The 22,575-nt window shown below is 49.1% G+C and overlaps 1 protein-coding gene across 1 annotated transcript; it reads left to right on the top strand.

The window, feature by feature from the left end:
* The first annotated feature begins 3,883 nt into the window (after positions 1 to 3,883).
* Positions 3,884 to 20,186, top strand: SLC7A14 (solute carrier family 7 member 14). The gene is made up of 7 exons (XM_042041970.1): positions 3,884 to 4,276; positions 9,178 to 9,414; positions 10,173 to 10,390; positions 12,289 to 12,435; positions 13,408 to 13,616; positions 14,132 to 15,009; positions 16,216 to 20,186. Exons 1-7 carry the CDS (start codon positions 3,973 to 3,975, stop codon positions 16,536 to 16,538), a joined length of 2,316 nt encoding a protein of 771 aa, XP_041897904.1. The 5' UTR covers positions 3,884 to 3,972; the 3' UTR covers positions 16,539 to 20,186.
* Positions 20,187 to 22,575: the final 2,389 nt, after the last annotated feature.

Raw genomic sequence — 22,575 nt, forward strand, 5'->3', positions numbered from 1 at the left:
AGCAAGGAAAACCACCCCAACAGCCTGACGGTGGAGAGCTGAGCAGCTCCAAAACCTGGCTGCAGCTTGTCCCCTCTGAGTCACAGGTCCCTTCATCTTCCTGGGTTTATGGTGAAAAGAGAAGATTAAAAAACAAAAAAAAACCCAAGTAAAAATTACCTTTGCTTCCCAGTTCCTGCTTCTAGACAGCCAGGGTTAGTGGAGCAGAGCAGAAGTGAGCTGCCTCTGCCCCATGGAGATGGTTGCTATCCGTGACATATTTTTTTGTGGTTTCAAATGGAGTGAAAGGATGTTTTCCAAGCTACAGAGCAGCAATGAACTGATCTCACTTAAACATCTGGAATAGTTTTGAATGACTGCTTTAACTGAATATAGCAGCAATTACAGAGTTATTTCTTTTCAGAGGTTTTGAAAGGGTTTTTTTTCTTTGATGAGTGAGGAGGAGCCTAACCCCATGAATTGCAGGGCTTTGTTGGGCTGCCGTGCAGGAGGACCTGATCACAGCCCAGCCCCACACAGCTGGAACAGCTTGGCAGCCTAAATCTGGGTGCATCACTAATCCACCAGCCAGTTCCTGCTTTAAATTTAAACCATTTAAAATATTTAAGGGTTTTTTCATTATTTTAGCAGTTAAGATTATTCCAGGACAAGACTGCCATATCTTCTCTTGGAGTTCTTAGCAATGCTGGTGAAAAAATAATTTCTATACCACGATGTGGCTTGAGAGTGAACTGGGCTGTCCAAATCAGTCATCTCTCTTCAGTTTGAGGACTACACTGATTTTTCCAGCATGGATGTGAATTCCTCCAGTAAGGAGCATGCGCCACTTGTCCCAAAGCCTTCATCAGGCACCCACAGATACGATGATGAAAAACTGAGGTCCCAACTCCCTTAAAACACAGGACAGGTTGTCCCTTGCCAGAGCACGACTTGGTGAGGGCACCAAGGACCAGCCTGAAGCTTTGGCACCTCCATTCTACACCATCCTACCTCTTCTGAAGGCCCAACTTTTTGACTAGTTTAAGTCAATTTAGTGCAAACCCTAGCACAGCAACCTAATCTTTCAATCTCAACTAAGAGAATCCATGAAATTAAAGAAAAATAATTAAATAAAGGATGGGAAGTGGGAAGCACAGCAAGACCTCTTTTCCAGCCCATCCTCCAGAGGTGCCATACTTTGGATAAAAGGAGGATGAATTTGGGTGTTTTTTCTTAGAGCTGTTGTTTTCCACACGGCTAAAACACATTACTGGCAAGGCAGAGTCACCGTGGAGGTGCCAGGACATGGGCACATTGCCCTGAGGAGAAAAGGAGGCTTGGAGAGGACCTTATTGATCTCTACAACTGAAAGGATGTTGGAACCAGGTGGGAGTCAGTCTCTTCTCCCAAGTAACAAGTGACAGGACAAGAGGAAATGGCCTCAGGTTGTGCCAGGGGAGGTGTAGATTGAATATTAGAAAAAAATTCTAAATGAAAAGGATTAGGCTGCCCAAGGAATTGGTGGAGTCACCACCCCTGGGGGCATTTAACAGATGCAGAGATCTGGCACTTGGGAATGTGGGTTAGTGGTGGACTTGGCAGTGCTGGGTTAATGGTTGGACTTGATGGTCTCAGAGATCTTTTCCAAGCTAAACAATTCCATGGTTCTATGAGGACAGCTCTGTTTCATTCTGGCTGGTGCAGACCCCCTGAACTCTGGCTCAGCCGTCCCCTTCCAACACAAACCTTCCTTTAAACCAGAAAGTAAAACCTCACCTGTGATCCAGCCCATCCCACAACCAGCTGACTCCTTGAGCAACCCAAAAGCCAAACCCGGGTTTTATTCTCAACCCAGAGATCCACATTTGCTAAGGAGCAGTAACAATTTCTCCTTATTATTATTCCTAGCTAGAACATGCAGCCTTTCAGCCTGTGGTTGCTCGAGGTAAAAAGTCAGCACAATTTGAACAGTGATCAACCAAAACATGAAATGAATGCTGTGTTTCATTTAATAAACTTCAGCAACACAAGGCTGCCTGGTGGACACAATATAATTTGGCTTGGATGTAAAGATGGAAAAAAAAAATTGTTTTGTTTTCAAGGCAATTAAAATAAAAGAATATTTCTGTATTGACAGGAAAGAAGCTGGCAGGTGAAATTCATATTTAATGAACTATTTTTCCTGTTCCCTTGTATTAGCTTGCAGATTGTCAATTCTCATTGTTTTGCTCAAAGTCAAGAAGTCACCACGAGTCACTTGGAAGTCACTGCTGCTGGTACTATGAGAACTACACAGTTTGCTGAAGAACAGCAGAAAGGGAGGGAGGGGGGAAAGGCAGTTGCTGAATCATTCTTGAAAATATGACTGGGAATGAAAAAAGCACAGAGAAAGAGAAAACCAAGATAATGCTGTGATTTTTGAGACAATCCTAGAGCAGATGAGCTCAGGCAAGATAATTTAAAAGTATTAAAAATGGCTGCAGCTGGCCATGCTGTTGGTCACTCTCTCTCCAGTGGCCAGTGGAGTCTGCACTGCTCCTGCCAAGCTTCTCTCCCAGTTTGCCTTAACTACACAGAAGCCAGACCCCAAAATAAATTGCAGTTACACCAGCAAAAGCATGTCTTTCAAATTAAAAATATTCCTTACACAGGATTTAAATAACTGCAAGAATGAAGTGATAAATTGACCAAAGAAACCACACCAAGGAGTCTTTTTAACCTTATGATTCACAGGAACCTGAATTAGCATCACCTTTTGAAACTTTCCCCCTCAGTGCTGACCACTATGAGGGTAGCACTCAAAAACCCCAAACAACCAGGACAGCCAGAGAGCTGTAAGAGTGAACTTCCATAGCACCAAAATAAAAAAAAATCACCTGTCCTTGTAAGGACCAGTTTGTGGTGATCCAGCCTCAGAATCAGCTCCAGCCTGGCACAGGCAGGCAGTGGTCTCAGTGCACTGGATAAAGGAGCAAAGCTACAGTCCCAGACCCTCTTTTTTTGCAGGACAGGTAGAACACAGAACCATAGAATGGTTGGAGTTGGAAGGACCATTCAAGATCCTCATTCCAGCCCCCCTGCCACAGGCAGGGATGCATCTACTATCCCAGGTTGCTCCAAGCCCTGTCCAACCTGGCCTTGGACTCTTCCAGGGATGGAGCATCCACAGCTTCTCTGGGAACCCTGTGCCAGGGCCTCACCACCCTCACAGGGAAGAATTTCTTCCTCATATCTAATCCAAATATTCTCTCTTTAATTTTGAAGCCATTCTCTCTTGTCCTGTCATTCCATGCCCTTGTCCAAATTCTCCAGCTCTCTTGGAGCTCCCTTTTGGTACTGGAAGGGACTCTGAGTGTCCCTGGAGCCTTCTTGTCTCCAGTCTGAACAGCCTCCACTCTCTCAGTCTGCCTCCATGGGAAGTGTCCCACAGAATGCCCCTGCACACCCTGCCATAGCGATGCTGGGCTGACACACGGTGCCAGCAGGAGCATCTCTGCTGCTGGAACTGCAGTGCTGCCAGGCTTGGAGTCAGGCTCTGTCCCCACCAGCGCCCAGTGTGCCTCGGTGGCCACCAGCACCTTACAGTTACATGTAGGCATCATCACTTTTGGTAGCAATTAAGCCACGTAACAAGAATCTGGAGGAAATCAGGTTCCTGCTGTTTGTAGTGCTGTAATGATGACTGAGGCTAAACCCGTGTGAACACAAAGGAGGGCAATGCATCGCTGTTGCACAAAACTGATGAGGGGAGGAGAAAGGAGACTTCTCCACAGCAGCAGCAGCATTGCTTAAAGCAAAGCTCTGCCAGCACTGGAGCCCAGCAAAAACCAACTTAGGGAGCCCTTTTGGCTCTTCCTTCTTTCTTTGCTGTTTTAGTCAAAAACTTTGCTTCTCTCTCTTGCAGGGCCGCCAGCGCAGGATGGAGCTGCAGCCGCAGCCCTGAGTGGGGGCTGCTGACACCGTCTGTGACCTGCCTTTGCCCAGCCCAGCACCATGAGTGGCTTCTTCTCACGGCTGGACCCGCGGCGGGTGCCCTGGGGGGCCGCGGGCCATGCCCTGCGCACCCGCGTCCTGCGCACCAAGCCCGTGGAGTCCATGCTGGAGGGCACCGCGGGTGCAGCCACCCAGGGCGCCCGGCTGGCCAAGGTCCTCACCACCCTCGACCTCATCTCCCTGGGCGTTGGGAGCTGCGTGGGCACTGGCATGTACGTGGTGTCCGGCCTGGTGGCCAAGGAGATGGCGGGGCCCGGGGTCATCGTGTCCTTCATCATCGCTGCTGTTGCTTCCATCTTGTCCGGTGAGTTTTACGTGGGATTTTGAGTAACCTGCCATGTCCTGCTTCCTCTCTGTTCATGGGGGGACACCTGCTCGGCACCACAAGCTACAAGGAGGTAACACCTTCCCCACCAACTAAAAGCCATTTCCCACTGCTCTCACCCAGCCCATGGGGTGCACAGTCCTTCATTGCCTGAATATCAGACCAAACCTGGGAGCCAGCAGCCCAAGCACAATTATCCCGAATGGCTTCCCCAAGGATGGAGCCTGTGGGCAATATTTTTGAGACATTGGAAAGTTTTGCAGTGCATGTCCCAGGCCGAGAGCATGGCCAAGCCACAGCACTGGAGCGAGAGCTTGTGGGAAACTCAATTCCAACAGGAAGGGTATCGGTGGCTTGGGCAGCACCAGGGCCAGCTTCTTCTGTTGACATGGCTAACAGTTAAAAAATTCCTCAATTAGTTCTGGAGTTGATTTCATTGGCTCCTATTCATGCAGGGTCAGTCTTTGAATTTCCAAACAAAAAGAAAAAAAACAACAAACAAATGTGCAGGGAGAGAGAAATTACATATTTTAGTGAAAACACGGTGAATTCTATCTCCTCTGTAGGAACCCAGCTGAGCATATGGCTCGAGCTGCAGTTTCTACATGAAGCCAGTACTGCTGGCATTTGTCCTTTCCAGATCAGTGCTAACACGATGATGTGATGTTCCTGCTCTCTCTGCTCAGAGGACTTTGCGTGCTGTGTCAGTCTGGTATCCAGCTTTTGTCTGTGGCTTGGATAAGGACACCTGAGCAAATGGCAAAGGGCTTTGATAGAAGACAGGAAGAGCCAACACAGCAAAGTGACCGAGCTCAGATTTTCAAAACTCTGGATTTTTGTAATGAGATGTGGAAGCACATCATGCTCTCTCCCTGGAGTTTGCAGTGCTACTCCATGGAGATCCCACCAAAGTGAGTGGGAGTTTGAACCCCTGATGTCTCTGCAGCCCAGAGGCACAACCCTGGCACAGCCCAGGGATGAGCCTCATGCTCTCTCCAAAGCCCACAACAAGAGCTGAGTGCTTGCAATAAGATCCAATGCTTATTTGAGTTCCCAACACAACAAATGAACCAAAATTCCTGTTTTTTAACCAAGGCAGTAGATAGCATCAATGTCTCTCCTTTCCCACTGCCTATTTTCTCTCCACTGCAAAGGTTTTGTTGGCTGTGATGCAAACCAAGAGCAAATGGAGTTTGGGTGGGTCTCTGCTAACAAAAACACACTGTTGTCCAAAAGGGGCTTTTTCACCCCAGACACAAGCCTTGCCCCGCACCAGGGGTCCTCCCGCCTTCGCCCACAGGAGCCTGCACTGCTTCCTGCTCCGCTTTCATCTCCCCTTGCTTTTGTAGCCCTGGGAAAGTGTTTTGTGAGGGATGCAGTGTTTTGATAGTCTCCTTGGCTGCTTCCTCACTTCATCGTTAATGCTGCTGTTGTTTGTAACAGCAACACTTTTTTGGCAAGTAAAACCAAGTAAGAATTCAGGAGCTGGACGGGCTGTTAGGCTCATTTGGGATATGATTTCTTCTCTCCCATTGCTCCTGGTGTGCCAGGCACTGAGTTTGGGCAAGTGTGCATGGACAGATTTCAAGGAGCTTTCCCTTTGTCCACCACAAATCACTAAGTCAAACCCCACTGCTTGCAAAAGTGAGCCCAGAAGGGTTTTGGATTAAAAAACCCCAAAAACCAAAGGAATCAAAACCATCCAGAAAGTCATCTGGCTTCCCCTGGGAGACAGTCATTGGGAAGCCCTGCCATTGGGAAGCCTCATTAAGCCTGGTTTCAGATAGGGACTTTTCCAATTCCATCTACTCAACAAATTCCACTTACACCTTCCATAGTTTTAAGCAACATGTACCCCCTCTTATGTACTTACAGACACACTATAATTGATTAAACTGATAAATTAAATCAGTCTCTTTTATTGTCTCACTAGAAGGCCTTTCATTCAGCTCCCAAGTAGAAATGCTTGCCCAGCTTCCCTCCACAAAGCCTCCAGAGCACCTCAGGCTCCTTCCATCAGCTGCAGCCGCCAGGATTCCCCACTTTCACCCCTGTTTATCTAAAACCCCTCCTTAGCAAAAATCAGCAGTTTGCATCTCTTCCAACCCCATCGCCCTCTCTGCAGCCTTTTCCATCAGCCATTTCTTGTTCCTTTGGTGTTCTCCTCTCCTAAAGCAATACAACCTTGTTCAGAGCACGGTGCCACACTCTTACCCAGTACAGGAGAAGGCTCAGGAGCAGCTGGAATGCACGATGGAGCAGGGGGGAGCTGAGCACGTGCCTCAGGTGCTGCCTGGCTCTGGGATAAGGGGCTGCACCTGCAGCTGCCTGGGTGAAGCTGGAGAGATGGGAGTCCTTGCTCCGTGGGAGCTTTCTTTATGGAGCTGCCTTTTATATATCAGCACATGGTGATCATGAAATGCAATGGACAGGCTCAGTGGCTTGATGAAAATAACATGCCTTCCTCAATAAGTTGGCTGCTCTTGGTTAATGAGGGATGCTCCCTCTGGATTTCTTGTGTGGTAGCGTGAATTATTTGGAGTTACCTCCAGAGTGGCTGAAAGGCCCCTCTCAGAAGGCTTTTTTCACCTGAAACAGCTCTCATTGTGCCAGTGCCCTGTGGGATGTCTCATGGTTCCCATGTAGCCTTGTGCCAAGTATCAGAGAGAGGGTCACCACCACGCCAGCACACCAAAAGCACCAGTTCCTCGTGCCACCAGTTGTGCTTCCCAGTGGCTGTTCTGTGGATGGGATCTTGGAAGGGCCAGTGCCATGGACCAAACCACTCAGCTGTGTTTATATCCTGCTGATTAATGTTAATAACTGTATAATTACACCAGTGTAATGACTGTCCACAAGTGTAGCAGATATTCAAGGCAAAGAAATGACCCTCTGTAGAATGTTTGCTCTTTCAAAAAACCACCATGTTGGCTTGTTTTCTGCAGAAATTGCAAACACTCTTGATTGGGGGGAAGAAATGAAGTCTGTCTCCAGATTCAAACAGTTGTGACAGGAAGGATGTGCCCAGCCTCTCTCAGCAGTCCCAGAGCTGGGCTGGCTGTGCAGGAGCACTGGGAGAGCTGCGTCCCTCTGGATACAGGGGAACAAGGTGCTGAATAACTTGGGCTGCCAAGCAGTAACTGTGTAACACAGTTTTATTTTGCAGTTAGATTGTAATAATAATAATAATAATAATAATAATGACAATACCAACAATAATAGTAAAAATAATACAGTGCAGATGCAGCAGAGATTAGTATACATTATATATATGTGTGTGTGTGTGTGTGTGTAATACATGCTGATACCTAATGCTGATATTCACAACCTATTTCTGTACCCAATGCATGGTGAAAAACTGCTCTTCTGTTTTGGGATATTAGTAGAATAATCGAAACCTCAACCATTTTATACATATTCATCTCTTTGCTTTGGCATTATCGTTGTGTATCGATAACCATCCTCTTCAATCTTGTCGTTGGCTAAAATGAGAGCTGCCTACAAGAAAGAGTATATATTTTTAAGGCCATCAAAGAGAGAAACTAGATGCTTGTCCCCATCAGAGCACCAGTTTCATAAATCATTCAGACCTGTAGTTATCTGTGAAGGCCGTACCTTTGCTGAGTGCATGCATTTTTCATCAGCTCTGAATAATGACTGTCGGTAGAGCTGGATGGATGATGGAAACGTCTTGTGGCTCCTGTTGGGCTGCTTTACAGAAATCAAGTTTTGAAGAGTCCCATTGCAAAGCAATCTTCATTCAAGTTAAGCAGTGAATGGAATATAAAAATCCTCCAGTACCAAGAAAAGAAGCACCACCAAATTCAGCTTAAGAGATTCAACAATTCTGTGTTTGTACTGTGTAAAAACTGCGCTAAAAGTAAGAGCAGCCGCCTCATAATGTTTTTATAAATTATTCATTCCCCTCTCTATACTAAACTGATTGCAAATTTGAAGCAATTATTATCTTCTAAATGGAGAATATCAGTTGATAGAGAGCTCAATAATTACTGCATGCTTACTCAACAGTAGTAACAGCCTTAACCAATTCACACATATGAACTTCACTGGGGTCTTTGGGGAAGGGGCTTAATCAGTGTTAAACTGATTAAGCAGGACCCTTCCAGCACTTGTCCTGAATAATATTTGGAGAATTTGAGACTGGGTACATCCATTCCTTTTAAATAAAAGCCAATGGTTTTTTTAATACATCAATGTGTCAGGGTCAGGTTTTTATTAAAAATTATCCTGACATAGTAAGTGCAGAAGTTCAGAAAGTACTAAAGTCTGCTGAATTCTCCTCCCAAACAGTTCCAGATAAATATTGCTTTTTGTTTTCCTTTTCTTCTTCTGCACAGTTAGTTTTGCAATTATTCTTTAGAAGACTTAAATACAATATTTTTTAAGTGTTAAAATAACTTATGTTCTCTATGTAAGATGTCTTCAAACTCCTCTTGTATGAACAAGAGCAGGGATGATCAGGACAGTGCTTGTGCCTGGATCTGCAGGGCAATAATGCAGGATGTGTGTTTGGAGATTGGAAGTTTGGGGCAGGGAGAGGTGTAGCCTTGTGTGAGCCCTCCTGTGGCATCTTCCTCTGGGATGACGCTGTGCAGGACTGGTCCAGGATCCCATGTAAACATCTGGCTGGTTTGAACTGTATCATCTCAAGAAGAAAAACCCATCACAACTTGATTTTAGTGGAAATTTTTCTGTTTTTTCAGCCAAGAAACTGGGGGGGGAGGGTCACCATGCGATGTCTCTGTGTTCCTGATGCTGACCACAGCCCTGACACCTCCCAGCACCTCCAGGCAGGCAGTTTTACATTTTCCATTTCCGAGCTGCATTTTCCTTATGCCGCTTCCTATTTTTCCGAACAGGCGTTTGCTACGCTGAGTTTGGCGTGCGGGTGCCCAAGACCACAGGCTCTGCCTACACCTACAGCTACGTGACCGTGGGGGAGTTTGTGGCCTTCTTCATCGGCTGGAACCTCATCCTGGAGTACCTGATCGGGACGGCCGCGGGCGCCAGTGCCCTCAGCAGCATGTTCGACTCGCTGGCCAACCACACCATCAGCCGCTGGATGATCAACAGCGTCGGCACGCTGAACGGCCTGGGTGTGTCCGGCTGTGCAGAGATACCTCCATTAATTAGGGCCTGGAAAGTAATTGGAAGCTTGTCAGAAGTCAGACATGGATATTAGGCTTCATTCATTATTTACCACCTGTCTGGCTCTGGTACTTTTCCTCGGCAGCCTGGCGCACAGGCAGGATTTGAGGGGATGGGATACACGGTACTCTGAGCCCCTTTGGGATGAGCTGGCATTTAGAATAAATGCACAGAAATAGTCGAATGTCAGAGGGTAAGGGCAGCACAGAAACACTTCACCTGGTGCAAACACTCTGCTTGGTCCCCTTGGGGCACACACAGAATGCTGTTAGAGAGCACAAGCTGGTGTCTGCAGTACTGCCATGGACTGGGGGCTGTGGTGGTCCTGTATGACCAGCAGTTCCAGCAACAGTCCATGAACCCTACCAGTAAGTAAATCATCCAGCTGTCCTGTACCCGTGTCATGAAAACTTTGTGGCTGATTGATTTTTAATGAGTACTTGGCAAATACATGTTATGCAAATTGGGACATGATCATTGGTTTGCTACTCTCCCAAAAGTCCAAACGGTGTCTTGAGACATCAAGATTTATCACCTTAATTAAACAGCTTTAGCTGAGGGAGGCATGGACCTCTGGAGAGTACCTTTGCAGTGAGATCAAAGAGTTCTGCAAACCTTCAAGGTCTGAAAAGTGTTTAAAATTGCCCCACAGAGTTCCTGGATATTCTCTGGATGGAGAGTAACACATCTCATTTCTCTCACTTAGGCAAAGGAGAGGAGTCGTACCCTGACCTTCTTGCTCTGGTCATTGCTGTCATTGTCACCATCATTGTGGCCATGGGGGTGAAGAACTCGGTGGGACTGAACAACGTGCTCAATGTCATTAACTTGGCAGTTTGGATCTTCATCATGATTGCTGGTCTGTTCTACATCAAAAGTGACAACTGGGCTGAAGGGCAATTCCTGCCGTTCGGATGGCCAGGGGTAAGTGCTGAGAGCACACAGGGACACACAGCACCTAAGTGCTGCCTCACACTCAACTTCATTCATGGTGTGCACGCCCCACTTCTGCTGCACCCTCCAGAACCCAGCCCTGCTAAATCCACGTGTGCTTTGGCCAGGGACCTCCAAATACCACGAGGGCAGGTTTGGATCCAGACCTGCTCTCTCCGCCAAACACAAAGAGTACTGCAATGCTTTGCCCTTATCTCCTAACTCCTCTTAGCATAAACCCAAAACTTTCCCAAAATGTCCTTCTGCAGAGCCAAACTCCACATGAAAGTATCCCCGAGGAAATGCCACTAATTGCCAGGCAATGGAGCAAAATGCTGTGGCTATCGGAGAGCTGGCTCAGCCTCTGCAGAGCGGGGAGATACTTTTGTTGGCTGGTTTTCAACAACAATGTTCTCAAGAATTTGTTTTGAGCACTTCATAATGCCACCTGCCAGTACTTATTTTATGGATGTTCCCTCAAAGCTTACTGAGAATTTGGACATATTTGGCTTTTTTAGCTTGCTTGCACTGGTTTTTATCCAAGGATGAATAGAGACTGAAAATATCTCAGCTGGCCTAAACCCAAGATAATTTCTCAGATTTACACTGCTCAACTCCATTGGGGTTTTGTGCAGAAAAATAAGCAAGAAAGTAAAGTAAACCAAGAGTCTTGATTATTGAAAGGGTCCCAAACTGCTCTACAGTCCCTGCACCTTCCTTCAGTAAATCAATACCTCTCTGGCAGAGAACAACAGTGAAGAGAAGAGCACTGAGGCTCACTTGTGAGCAGAGGTCATATTTACCTTTGGGTTGTGCTTGGCTTTTTATGCCATACAATGGGAGTGAAAAAGAGAAAATAGAAAGTACCTGTTTTGCTCCAATTCAACACACCAAATATTTCCTGGCAAAAAAAGATATCATTTTAAAAGATAGATGCATACCCAAAACACATCAAACCCAGTAGGGTGGTCTCATCCTTTTCAGCTGGTTCATTGTCTCACAAGTTGTTTGTAAAAGTAAATCCACCACCAAGCACGTGTTAGATCCCCATGAGCATAGGGGATACTTAAAAAGGATAATTACAGGCAGTCCCTGAAAGAGGTGAGTTTTACTGTGTGCACTATCACTGGACAGCTGGGATGACAGAGGTGTGATGGACAGGTGGCACCCAGCAAGCTACCAAGATCTATGCAAGGGTTTCACAGCTCCAGATCAGCTCACTCATAGCCAGGCAGTCTTTGCCCTGCTCCAGCGTTCCTCTCCTATAAATGTCCTCGCTAATATTGTATATTTTAAAAAATCACATAAAAAAAATAACCAAACAGTACAAATAATTCCTCATCCAAGTGCTCCAATGTGTGCTCCTAACCTGTCTGCAGCTTCCAAGCAAAACAGAGGTTGTTTGGGAAGCGGCTCACATCTGACGGCTGCTGCTCTCTCCTGCTTCCTCTGCGAGCTGATCTTGCTGCCACATGAGACATCTTGCTAAGGCAGAATGTGTAAACATGTTCCAGATCCCTACTAATAAAAATGGATTTGGGGTGGAGGAATGTGAAAGCAAACCTGAAACTGGTTGATTGTCTCCTCTGTCCCTGGCAGGATCTCTCAGCAGATTCAGACACTGCACAGGCGCAGGTTTGTAGGGTGAGCTGCAGATGCCTCTGGTGGCTCAGGGCACAGGTTGAAACCTTTTCCCCAGACCAGATCGGTGGGTTAGGGGTGCTCCCAGGGTCAGTGCCCAGCTCCACGTGTGCACCCCCTGACCTGCTCACACTCATCCTTTAGCTCAGACAGGGCAGAGTTGGGCTGTTCCATTTTTGCTCAGCTCCCTCTCCCTGGCTGGGTGCTGGCCTCCCTCCTGGCACCCAGATGTTTGATCCTCCCTGTAGGTGCTCAAAGGGGCTGCGACCTGTTTCTATGCCTTCATTGGCTTCGACATCATTGCTACCACGGGAGAAGAGGCGAAGAATCCCAACACTTCCATCCCCTACGCCATCACAGCCTCGCTCGTTACGTGCTTGACAGCTTATGTGTCTGTAAGTAGTCCCTACACAGGTGTGAATGTACATAAATATGTATGAATGCATATAGATATATATTTATGTATCGTGAGTCCCTTCTGGGCGCCTGCACGGTGCCTGCCGAGGCTCCTCTCTGTTTGTTCCCAGGCTCCTGTCACCTGATGAGACCCCTCTGCCAGCTGCAGGGATGTGGTGGCAGACAGATTTTTTTCTCATCCCCATCCACAGCTATTCTTGCACCCAGGAGAGCAGCAAAGAAGAAGGAGCAGCAGCATTGCAGCATCCTTTCTCTGTGTTTCTGGGAAAAGCAGCACTGCCTCTGCTGGAGATATGGGAGAGGATCCAAGTGAGAGGAAGGATAGGCAGGGATGGCTGTGTGAGATTCCACTGCACTGCACCCCAATAAAAGCATGTCTATGCTCAGAGATTTTCCCTGCAAAAAAGTAAAAATTAGTTATGAAGGAGAAAAAACACTCTTCTGACTATTTCAAAGAAACTCACCCACTGCCTCTCCTGAAGGGGAGTGGGCTTCTCATGAAAACAAATTCTTTGACTCAAATAGGGCCAGAGAGTTGCTCCAAGCAATGCGATCTAGATTTGGGGTCTGCAGCATTATTCCCACACAGGAATGCAGCCAAAGTGAGTGTTACTAACCCTGACAGTCCCACCAGCCTCACCAGTCACACCAGTCCCACTTGACTCCTGCATCACCACTGAAGCAAGGTTCAAGCATCCCCTTCTTGCCTTTGGATAGCAGAGACTAAGAGCCCACAGTTTTCTGGATTAACCACCCTACAGCAAAGCGCAAACAGTCCTAACTCCAGCATTTTACATCCCTTCCACAAGGGACATAGGGATACAAGCCAAATCAGACCTGAAATTTCTTGGGTTTCCACTCTTGAGAAGCAGCCCTCATGCCCTGAAAGTCCCCAGCAGCCCCCAGTGCTGCTGCTGATACCCCTGTCCTGCTCCTCTCGCCTTCCCCAGGTGAGCATGATCCTCACACTGATGGTGCCCTATGATGCCATCGACACCGAGTCCCCGCTGATGGAAATGTTTGTGGTCCACGGCTTCTATGCAGCCAAATTCATCATTGCCATCGGGTCCGTGGCCGGCCTGACTGTCAGCTTGCTGGGCTCCCTCTTCCCAATGCCCAGAGTCATCTATGCCATGGCTGGTGATGGGCTGCTCTTCAGGTCAGTCATGCCTATGCTGGCATTCATTTTTGGCCTCTTGGGATCTGAGGGGAAATTGTGCTGGAGAGTTGGGGGGCCTGCAGGGAGCAATGGGCACGCACAGCCTCAGTGGGTGTAGAATGGGGTACAAGCCAAAGCAATATCCTGGGGGGAAAATATCAGGACCAGTCTACCCTACAGTTTCTCATTTGGTGCTGGTACCTAGACGTTCTGATTACATGAGGATGAATGTTTAATTCAAGAGTTACTTGCAAAGGAGAGCAGTTTATTTGGATAAAATCTGGGTACTTATTTGCAAGTATCTGATCGCTCATTGCAGAGCTGGTCTGACCTAGATCTAACTCCAGAGTCAACCTCAGCGGTGTTGCCAGTCCCCAGCTGGAACTGAAGGTCCAAAAAGCAACAAGACCTGAAGGGACCCCTGAGTCTGTCCCCTGCAACTGGGGAAAGGTTATTGCAGCAGGGAACCTCTGAGATCTGTGATTTTAACTTTCTGTGACTGTTTTGCTCTCCAGGTTTTTGTCCCACGTCAGTTCTTACACGGAAACCCCTGTCGTGGCTTGTATCGTGTCCGGGTTCCTTGCAGCTCTGCTGTCCTTGCTGGTCAGCCTGCGGGACCTGATCGAAATGATGTCCATTGGCACCCTGCTTGCCTACACCCTGGTGTCCGTCTGCGTCCTGCTCCTCCGGTACCAGCCCGAGAGCGACATCGACGGCTTCGTCAAATTCCTCTCTGAGGAGCACACCAAGAAGAAGGAGGGCATCCTGGCCGACTGTGAGAAGGAAGCTTGCTCCCCCGGGAGCGAAGGAGAGGAGTTCTCTGGCCCACCGACCAACACTTGTGGTGCAAAAAATCTGCCGTCGCTAGGAGATAATGAGATGTTAATTGGGAAATCTGATAAATCCGCCTACAATGTGAATCACCCCAATTATGGCACTGTCGACATGACCTCGGGGATAGAGGCAGATGAGTCTGAGAACATCTATCTCATCAAGCTGAAGAAGCTGATCGGCCCTCGATACTACACGATGCGGATCCACCTCGGGCTGCCGGGTAAAATGGATCGTCCGACGGTGGCCACCGGCCACACGGTCACCACCTGCGTGCTCCTGCTCTTCGTCCTGATGTTCATCTTCTGCTCCTTCATCATTTTTGGGTCAGACTACATCTCTGAGCAGAGCTGGTGGGCTGTCCTCCTGGTGGTGCTGATGATCCTGCTCATCGCCGTGCTGGTGTTTGTGATCTTGCAGCAGCCAGAAAATCCCAAGAAGCTGCCCTACATGGCCCCGTGTCTGCCCTTCGTCCCTGCCTTCGCCATGCTGGTGAATATCTATCTCATGCTGAAGCTCTCCACAGTCACGTGGATCCGATTTGCCGTCTGGTGTTTTGTGGGTGAGTCCCAGGTTCATTTATTTTAATTTTTTAACTGACACTCTTTTGCAAGGGTGTTAATAATAACAACTTCCCTAATTAGAGCGCACAGGCTGATGCCTGGGATGTACCCAGTCCTTCTCATTTGCCCCTTGTCATCCTGAAGTTCTTAGAAATCTCATTTTATCCAGCCCCCGAACCACAGCTAAATGGAAAATTACACCTCCAGAAAACATCGGTTTCATGGAAGAGAATGACTCCATGCAAAGGTGACTATTTTGATGGCTTTTTTGATGCAAAGTAGGCGGGTTCTGGAAATTGCCTTGCAGGCAGGTTTCGTACAGACATCAGCCTGATTTCTTGCTACGTCACCCACTTGAGCTCTTCAGCAGCCCACACCACTATTTCAGCACTGCTTTTCCAAAGCCCAGATCTGCCCAATTCCAAAAGCCCTGGGAAAGTCAGATCTGTAGACTGTATTTCCTTTTAGCCCAAGTTCTTAACTTTGGGGTAGGGGCATCTTAGGATTCACAGACTGTTGTGGACCCTTTTTTTTTCCAAATTTAGGCTTTCTGACACATAAGCAGAAGTCCAGCATATCCACAGTGCCTTACGTTGCAACCCACTTACTCCACAAGCAAAAGAGAAATAGAGCAGCTCTCATAGCTCTTCCAAACCAAGCCATGGGGCAGGAGCTGGCACCTGCATTTTTGGGCTGGAGAAGACATACTCAATGCTTTTTTGGCCCTTGAGGGCAATACATGAAGCTGCAAATCCAGGGAAAGCTCTTCCACCTGGGAGAAAAGATGACTGCAAAGCATCAGTTTAATCTGCTGTGATTAAGCACTTTCCCCTGTGGATACAACGAATACCTCTTGAGCTGCCAGCAATGACACTGGGTCAATTCAGCCACTGCATTAGGTGTGCTGAGCTCCACCAGCCCATCCATGGCTGTTGGGGGTGGGACATCCTACTGGTTTTTGTGGCAGAGATGTGTGGTCCTGATTTAACCTCACATCAGTCGCCCATGGCTAGTCCATGGCGTGTGGAGTCTGGATTTCTCTGTGCACGTGTCTGGGGTAGGTTAATCCCATGATCCACTGGAAATTAGATTTTTGGATACATTTGCTGCCAGGGAAAGCTTTTGTGCAGTAAGGTGAGATCAGGTAGAGATAGCAGGGCTGGTGGGTAGCTGGGGTCCAACTTTCTCCCTCTTGCCCACCCCAGGTCTGCTCATCTACTTTGGCTATGGCATGTGGAACAGCACTCTGGAGATCAGCGCCCGGGAGGAGGCCCTGCACCAGAGCACCTACCAGCGCTACGACATGGACGTCGACCCCTTCTCCGTGGACGACGGCTTCTCCTTCGCCCCCGAGGGCGAGAGCTACCCGGCCTGGGGTCCCTCTGAGGACAAGGGCTTCTCGTACCAGCAAATGGCGGGGGCCAAGGAAAGCCATCGGACAAGTAGCAGGTCGAAAAGCAAAGGCCGGCACAAACCGCCATCGGATGCTCTGATCGCCAACGACGAGTTGGACTACTCGCCCGAGTAGCGGGACAGGCAGCAGGGCGCCGTGCCGCCCAGGCAATGAGGAAGGGTCCCCGTGGCTCCCCTGTCCTGCCCCACTCTCCCCAGGTCCTCCACCACCACCATGCTCACCTCCGGTCCTCAGGACACGCTCTGCAATTGCCGTTGACCCCGAACCAAAACCACCCATGGCCCGTCCCTGCTCCACCAGTCGGGTCTCACTCTGGTGAATGCTGGCTGATCCCCCAGCACCAGCTGATCTCCCAGCACCAGCTGCACCAGTGGAGGCAGTGGAGTGGGAGATGTGCCAAACCAGGAGGGTGTTGAGAGGTGGAAGGAGACGCAGGAGGGGACAAGTCAAACTGTCCTTGGGGAATGTCCACCCAGTGGCCTCAGCGGTGGGATGCCACTCTAACATTTTTGGCACTTTCTTGGCATGTGTTTTTTTTTCCCTTTGAACCACCTAGAAGTGATAGCTGAGCCAGAGGCACAGACGGGTGGGTACGTACAGAATGGAGATGAACACACTCTTCCCGGGGAGTAGCTCAGAGATGCATACTTGGTTCCATCACGGTGTTTCCATGGCCCATTCTGGCTCAGTGCACACAGCAGTGCTTCCCCCATCCCAAGTCCAAGTCCATCCCCACATCCCAAACCCAAATACTGTGATTCAAAATTAGTCCATGTCTCAGTCCAGCCTTTAAGTCCCAGCACGGCCTAACACCCCAAATCTGTGTCTTGGAGCCTGATCCCATTTCTGGTCATAGTGAAGGCTGTAACCCGCCCTTGGTTCAACCCTGCTTGTATAAATGGTCAACAAGGACCACACACTCTTCCTCTGAGCACCGCCAGTCTGAGGTTGGGCACTGCTTCCACCACTTTGTGTCTTTTACAAAAATGACTGTCCTGTCATTCCCTCACCGTACTGGGCACCTTCCAGTGCTCACTCTGCCCTCAGTGCTCCAGACACCCATCCATGCCCTCACAAACCAGCAGCATCTGTGGGTCAGCCACGTCTTGGCAGGGCTGGGCCATGGGTAGCAAGCGGAGAGGACTTGACGGCTGAAATTTGTCTCCCTACTGCTGTCTGCACCTTGTACAATATTCTCTGGTTTTGACCTTGGCTTGGTGGGTGCTGTATGAAAAACACTGAAATGCTGCTCATTCCTTAAGTGTCCATATTTCAGTCTGAAATCAAACAGAGCTGGTGGCTCGCAGGGCAGGGGTGGTCAGCAGGTGGATGTTAAACCCCCTGAACATGGCCACAGCCCCCAGAAGTGCCATCAGACTCCCTGCTGCCAGCATCCCCACAGAACCGTCAGTCAGCAGTGAGGGGGTTTGGTCAGTGATTAGCGGCAGGTGCAGTTGCGGAGCCCATCATGCTTAGTGTAAAACACTGTGGTGGAGGAATGTCTTTTTGAATAAATAGGAACCAAAACCCGTATCAGACAGCACCTCCCATCCTCCCCCAGCTGCTAAAGGCTGCAGATGTATCCATCCCAGGGGCTCCAGTGCAGCCCAGACCAACCCTAGTACCATGGGCTGCTGCTGGCATCCCAGGAGACAATTAACATCGGCAGGGGCAGGATTTCTGATATGGAAATATCCTTGTGGATACCAAGAACCATTAACCATTTGGTTCACTGGATGAGGCAGGGGCCTCCAAAACACCTGGCACCCTCTTAGGACAAGCAGGTGCAAAGGGTGCCTGGACCTGTGCCCATCCCCTTCACTCCTGGGACTCAAGGGCTTGATGGAGATGCTCTGCCTGGGGCTGCAAGTTTCCCTGCAGCTCCTGTCCCAAACAGTGACAAACTACAATCATTTTCTCTGTGGAGAAGAGCATCCAGTTCTGCAGATCTTAACCTGGATTGGTCTGGGCAAGCCAAGGGAAGTGGTGGGAGTGAGGATTTGGCTAAAGGACCTGTAAGTTTTGCTCTGGCATCGACTCCTGCTGTCCACCCCTACCATGCTTCTACAAGCAGAAATCCTGAGTGTGTCCCACCAAAAAGCTGTTGCCATGAGCACCGCTCACGGGCCAGCTCGGGAAACCTCCGTGGCAGTGCTGAGCTCCTCTCACGACAGTCACCACTCACCCAGGCTTGGCTGCTCTCCTCCTCGATGCCTTAGAAGTACCCAAGAGAGATGGCACCTCGCAGGTCTGGCTTTATGTTTTCAGGGAGAAAGATTGATGTTATTTTCCTACCAGCTCTTGTACTACACCGTATCCAAGGTAGTCGTTTTCGTCCTGCTTCCGCACGGTTTTTGGGCATCTGCTGAGCCACAGACTCATGCCCAAGTACCCTGTGGAGTCGAAGCCCGTTCTTCTTGCAGCCTTAATCTCTTGCTACGGGGCAGTTACCAGTACCAGTGTCTGTCATCACGTCCGCTCTAGTTACGCCGTATAATTCGACAAGGGCTTGACCCCTTGCTCTTTGGTGTCTGTAGGAACCTCTCCGTTGGATCTGAGTAGCCTTTTGGCTGCCCCCATTCCCTTTCATCCATTCTCCTTGCCCTTCCCAGGAAAGTGCTGGGGCAAGACGGCTGTGCCACATCCTGGGACCACCAGGGAACAGCATTTGGTGCCATGGCACTGTCTGAGGTGGATGGGCTGCTGTCAGCCCTCGCTGTGCTGGGGGTGGGAGCTGTACTCTCCTCCTGGGCCCACCACGTCCCACACAACAGAGGTGTTTAAGGAGAAGATGGCCAAGCCACAGGCTGGGTCTTGCCTGGGTGTGCCTGTGGCCAAGGGCTGGTTTACAGGATCCCTGCTCCCTGTTCCAGGTGGCAGTTCCTGGGAGATGTGCATGTTCAGCCTCTGGGATCTCACGTGCTGTCTCTTGGAGCAGCATTGGGCTCTTCAGTGGGCACAAGCAAAGGCTGCAAGGGCAAAATGTCCAGGTGTGCCCATCGCCTCTGGGCACTGCTGGCCAGGGTTTGAGAAGAGGTGCAAGTGTTTGTTTTGCTGTAACCCCAAATCCAGCCTTTCCCTTGGGTGCCCTGAACCATCAGGAAGACACGGCAGAGCGGTACCATCCTGCTCCCACCCCTGGTGAGAGGCACAAAGCCCCTCCATGCCTGCCTGCCCTCCCTGTGGCACATGCCCTGGGGGGCCAAGTGCATGGTACAGATGGAGCATAAATACCTCAAACCTTCCAGGCCGACTCCGTAAGGTCTCAGCCCCTCCACGAATTCACTCCACATGGTCACAACCCCTCAGTCCAAGGCCCAGCACTCCGGCATCCTCCACATGGCAGCAAAATCACACCCCAACAACAAGGGATGTAAATCCGGCTTGTAAATGACCTCCACTTCGTTTTGTTCAGTCTTTCTGATGTATATCTTGCTTTTTTTTTGCAGGTGGTACTTTCTGGTGTAACAATTCTCTGCAGTTCTGGTATGAAGTTGGTGTATTTGTTAAAAGCAGTTTGTTCTATCCAAATTTTTTTTTGTGGTTTCCAGAAGCCCATTGGTGCATTGTACAATGGGATCTTGTAGTGTGTCATGAGAAAGAAAAAAAAAAAAAGCAGATATGTTATGGAGTGATTTTTATTTTCAAATGACTGTGTTGTTGACAACTATACATAGAATACATATATATAATCAAGATACTAAGAAAAAAAAATCTAAATTTACCAAAATCTGTATATTTTAATAAACGCATAAAGCTTTATTGTGTGCCTTTACATTTAAAAATCAAAGAGGAGTTGAGGGATTTGTAAAGAAAGCCAGACACAAATGTGTCTTAGTATTTGTTCCCATAGTAATGTAAATCTTTTAAATGAAAGACTAAACCAAAAAATAATACTAATAAAAAACTCCCTTGTAAATTTTGTTAAGCCAATCAGTACCTGAAGGTCTGATTTTTTTTTTCAGTGCTAAATTGAAGCTAGAGATTAACAAAATCTTGCTTTAAGTGCTTCAAAAATTCCATTTTAGAAGATCCGTTTCAGTGAGCCTACTTTGTTATTTACTTGCAGTGTTGTGAGAGAAAATGGTTATCCATTTACACAATTAAAAAAAAAAAAAAAAAAGGAAGAAATGACCTAGAACCAATGAGCACAGGTTGACTATTGCAGTGCAAAGGCCTGGGGTGCCCCAGTGTCTTCCCATCCACTGGCACTCACCTTTCCTTGGGGGAACTGAGGTGTCACAGCACTGTCCCCTCCCTGCATGGGCAGCAGGGCTGTGGAGAGGCAGACACAGCTGCCTGTCCCCTTTGGGGTGCTCAGGGCCTCCAGCATGCCCCCAAGGGCTCCTTCATGCTGTCCCTGTTATTTGGGGGGTGGGAAGCCTGCCAGGTGCTCTCCCCATCATGGGGATAGGATCAGCAGCTCCAGCTGGTCCTGGTGCAGCTGGGGAGAGCTCTGCTGGGCATCAGGGACCATCACCTCCACACCGGGGTGACCACCACAGCTCACAGCTACCACTCCACACTTGGTGTTGGGAATGGTGTGGAGCAGTTTTTCAATTCAGGACAATTATATTTGATCCTATTTTGAGCCTTTGGATCAGCAAATGAGCACTAAAAGCCTTCATGAGCCAACAGTGCCGTGGCCAATCCAGACCATGAGAGCCCCACAGGGGAGCAGGGTGTTTTGGGAGGACACAAAGCAGGTGTTTCAGCTTTGATCCTTTAAAAATTACAAGAGTTTAATGTTCTATGTGCTTCCTCTGAATACTTCCCCTCTGTGGTGCTAGCACTAATACCCCATCGTATTCTTGGCCCCATCTACTCACACCCCACAGCTGCAGATGTACGTTTCCCCTGCAGCTGCTGTGGAGCTATTTTGCTTTGTTTGGTTTTTAATTCTCTTCCCTGAAATAAAATTTTTTCCTTCCTCTGAGCTGCTCTCCCAGGGCCTTTTAAGGGTTGGATTTGGGGTCGGATGCTGTGACTATGAGCAGAGCATGCAGAGCCCCAGCACCATCCCCTGCCAAGGGTCCCCAGCACCACGTGCATGAGGACCACGGAACGGGTGAGACTGGAAGGGACAAGGTGCATCGCAAGGGTGTGGGCAGCAAAAAAGTCCCCTAAGCGCTGCCTGGCAGGGCTCGTTCCCAATCAGGTCACGCACCTCCCGCAGCACCAAAACCCTCCCCTGGGCATCCGACACTGGTGTTCCTGTGCTTTTCCCTCCCAGTTTGCTCCAGGGCTGCTTGCAGGGCAGCATTGCGGCGCATTTCTGCTCCGAGGGGTCCCACGCCGCAGTCGGTGCCGGGGTTAAGCGAGTAAATCCGCGGGCACAATCCACAATCCCCGGGCAGCCTGCACAAGCTGGCACGTCTGTGCCCCCCTCCGCCCGGGGCAGCCGCACATCAATGGCAGCACTGAGAGCGTCCTCCGGCGCGTACAACAACTGCCTGTGCCCTGCCTGTGATCTCATGGGCACAAGTGTCCTGCCACCGCCCGCCCTGGGGACATTGCACTGCGATGCACAGCTCACACAACAGAGCCGCGTTCAAGGCTGCTCGGTGTGAAAGGCAGATGCTCGGGCTGCTGCCCATCCCTGGGCCAGGCAGGCAAAGCGTCCCTGTGGAGCACAGCCAGCCTCCCTCTGGCTCCTTTGAAATGCTCCAGCTTCCCACGTGGGCGAGGGGAGAGGTGGGAGCTGCAGCATCCTTGCCCATGGCTGTGTCGCTCAGTTTGGTTTCTCCAGCTGAAGCAGATCAAAGACAGTCCCGAATGCACGAGGTTTGACTGACAGCCTTGTTTTCCCATTATTCATCACCCCAAAAAACTTGGTTGCTCAGACCCTTCTCCTCCTCCTGCCTCTCCACTGGGGCTCTCCCCTCGCCCATGTCTGAACAGCAGCTATTCCTCTTTTCCTTCTCTTGGCTTACACAAATTGTTTGAACTGAGTTAACATCTTTGGGAACAGATGGGATTTTGTATCAGCGTAATTAAATTGCTACAGCCTCTGGTAAGGACAGAGTTAGATCTTGATCTTACAGAGTTTTAATCAGAGCAATGACCCCAGATCAGACTCCTACTTCAGTTGAGAGCACTTGCAGCAACTCGAGGTCTCAACTTCACAGTGCTCAGGGTCATCTCCACCACT

Source organism: Corvus kubaryi, unplaced genomic scaffold (genome assembly GCF_017639235.1).
Source record: "Corvus kubaryi isolate FWS band 111438036 unplaced genomic scaffold, C.kubaryi_AGA036_p1.0 37397, whole genome shotgun sequence".
In the NCBI taxonomy this organism is placed as follows: Eukaryota; Metazoa; Chordata; class Aves; order Passeriformes; family Corvidae; genus Corvus; species Corvus kubaryi.

Coding starts and splice junctions, on each gene's coding strand:
- SLC7A14 (XM_042041970.1), top strand. CDS start 3,973: ATGAGTGGCTTCTTCTCACGGCTGGACCCGCGGCGGGTGCCCTGGGGG. Junction 4,277..9,177: donor TGTTGCTTCCATCTTGTCCG/GTGAGTTTTACG, acceptor TTTTCCGAACAG/GCGTTTGCTACGCTGAGTTT. Junction 13,617..14,131: donor GGTGATGGGCTGCTCTTCAG/GTCAGTCATGCC, acceptor TTTGCTCTCCAG/GTTTTTGTCCCACGTCAGTT.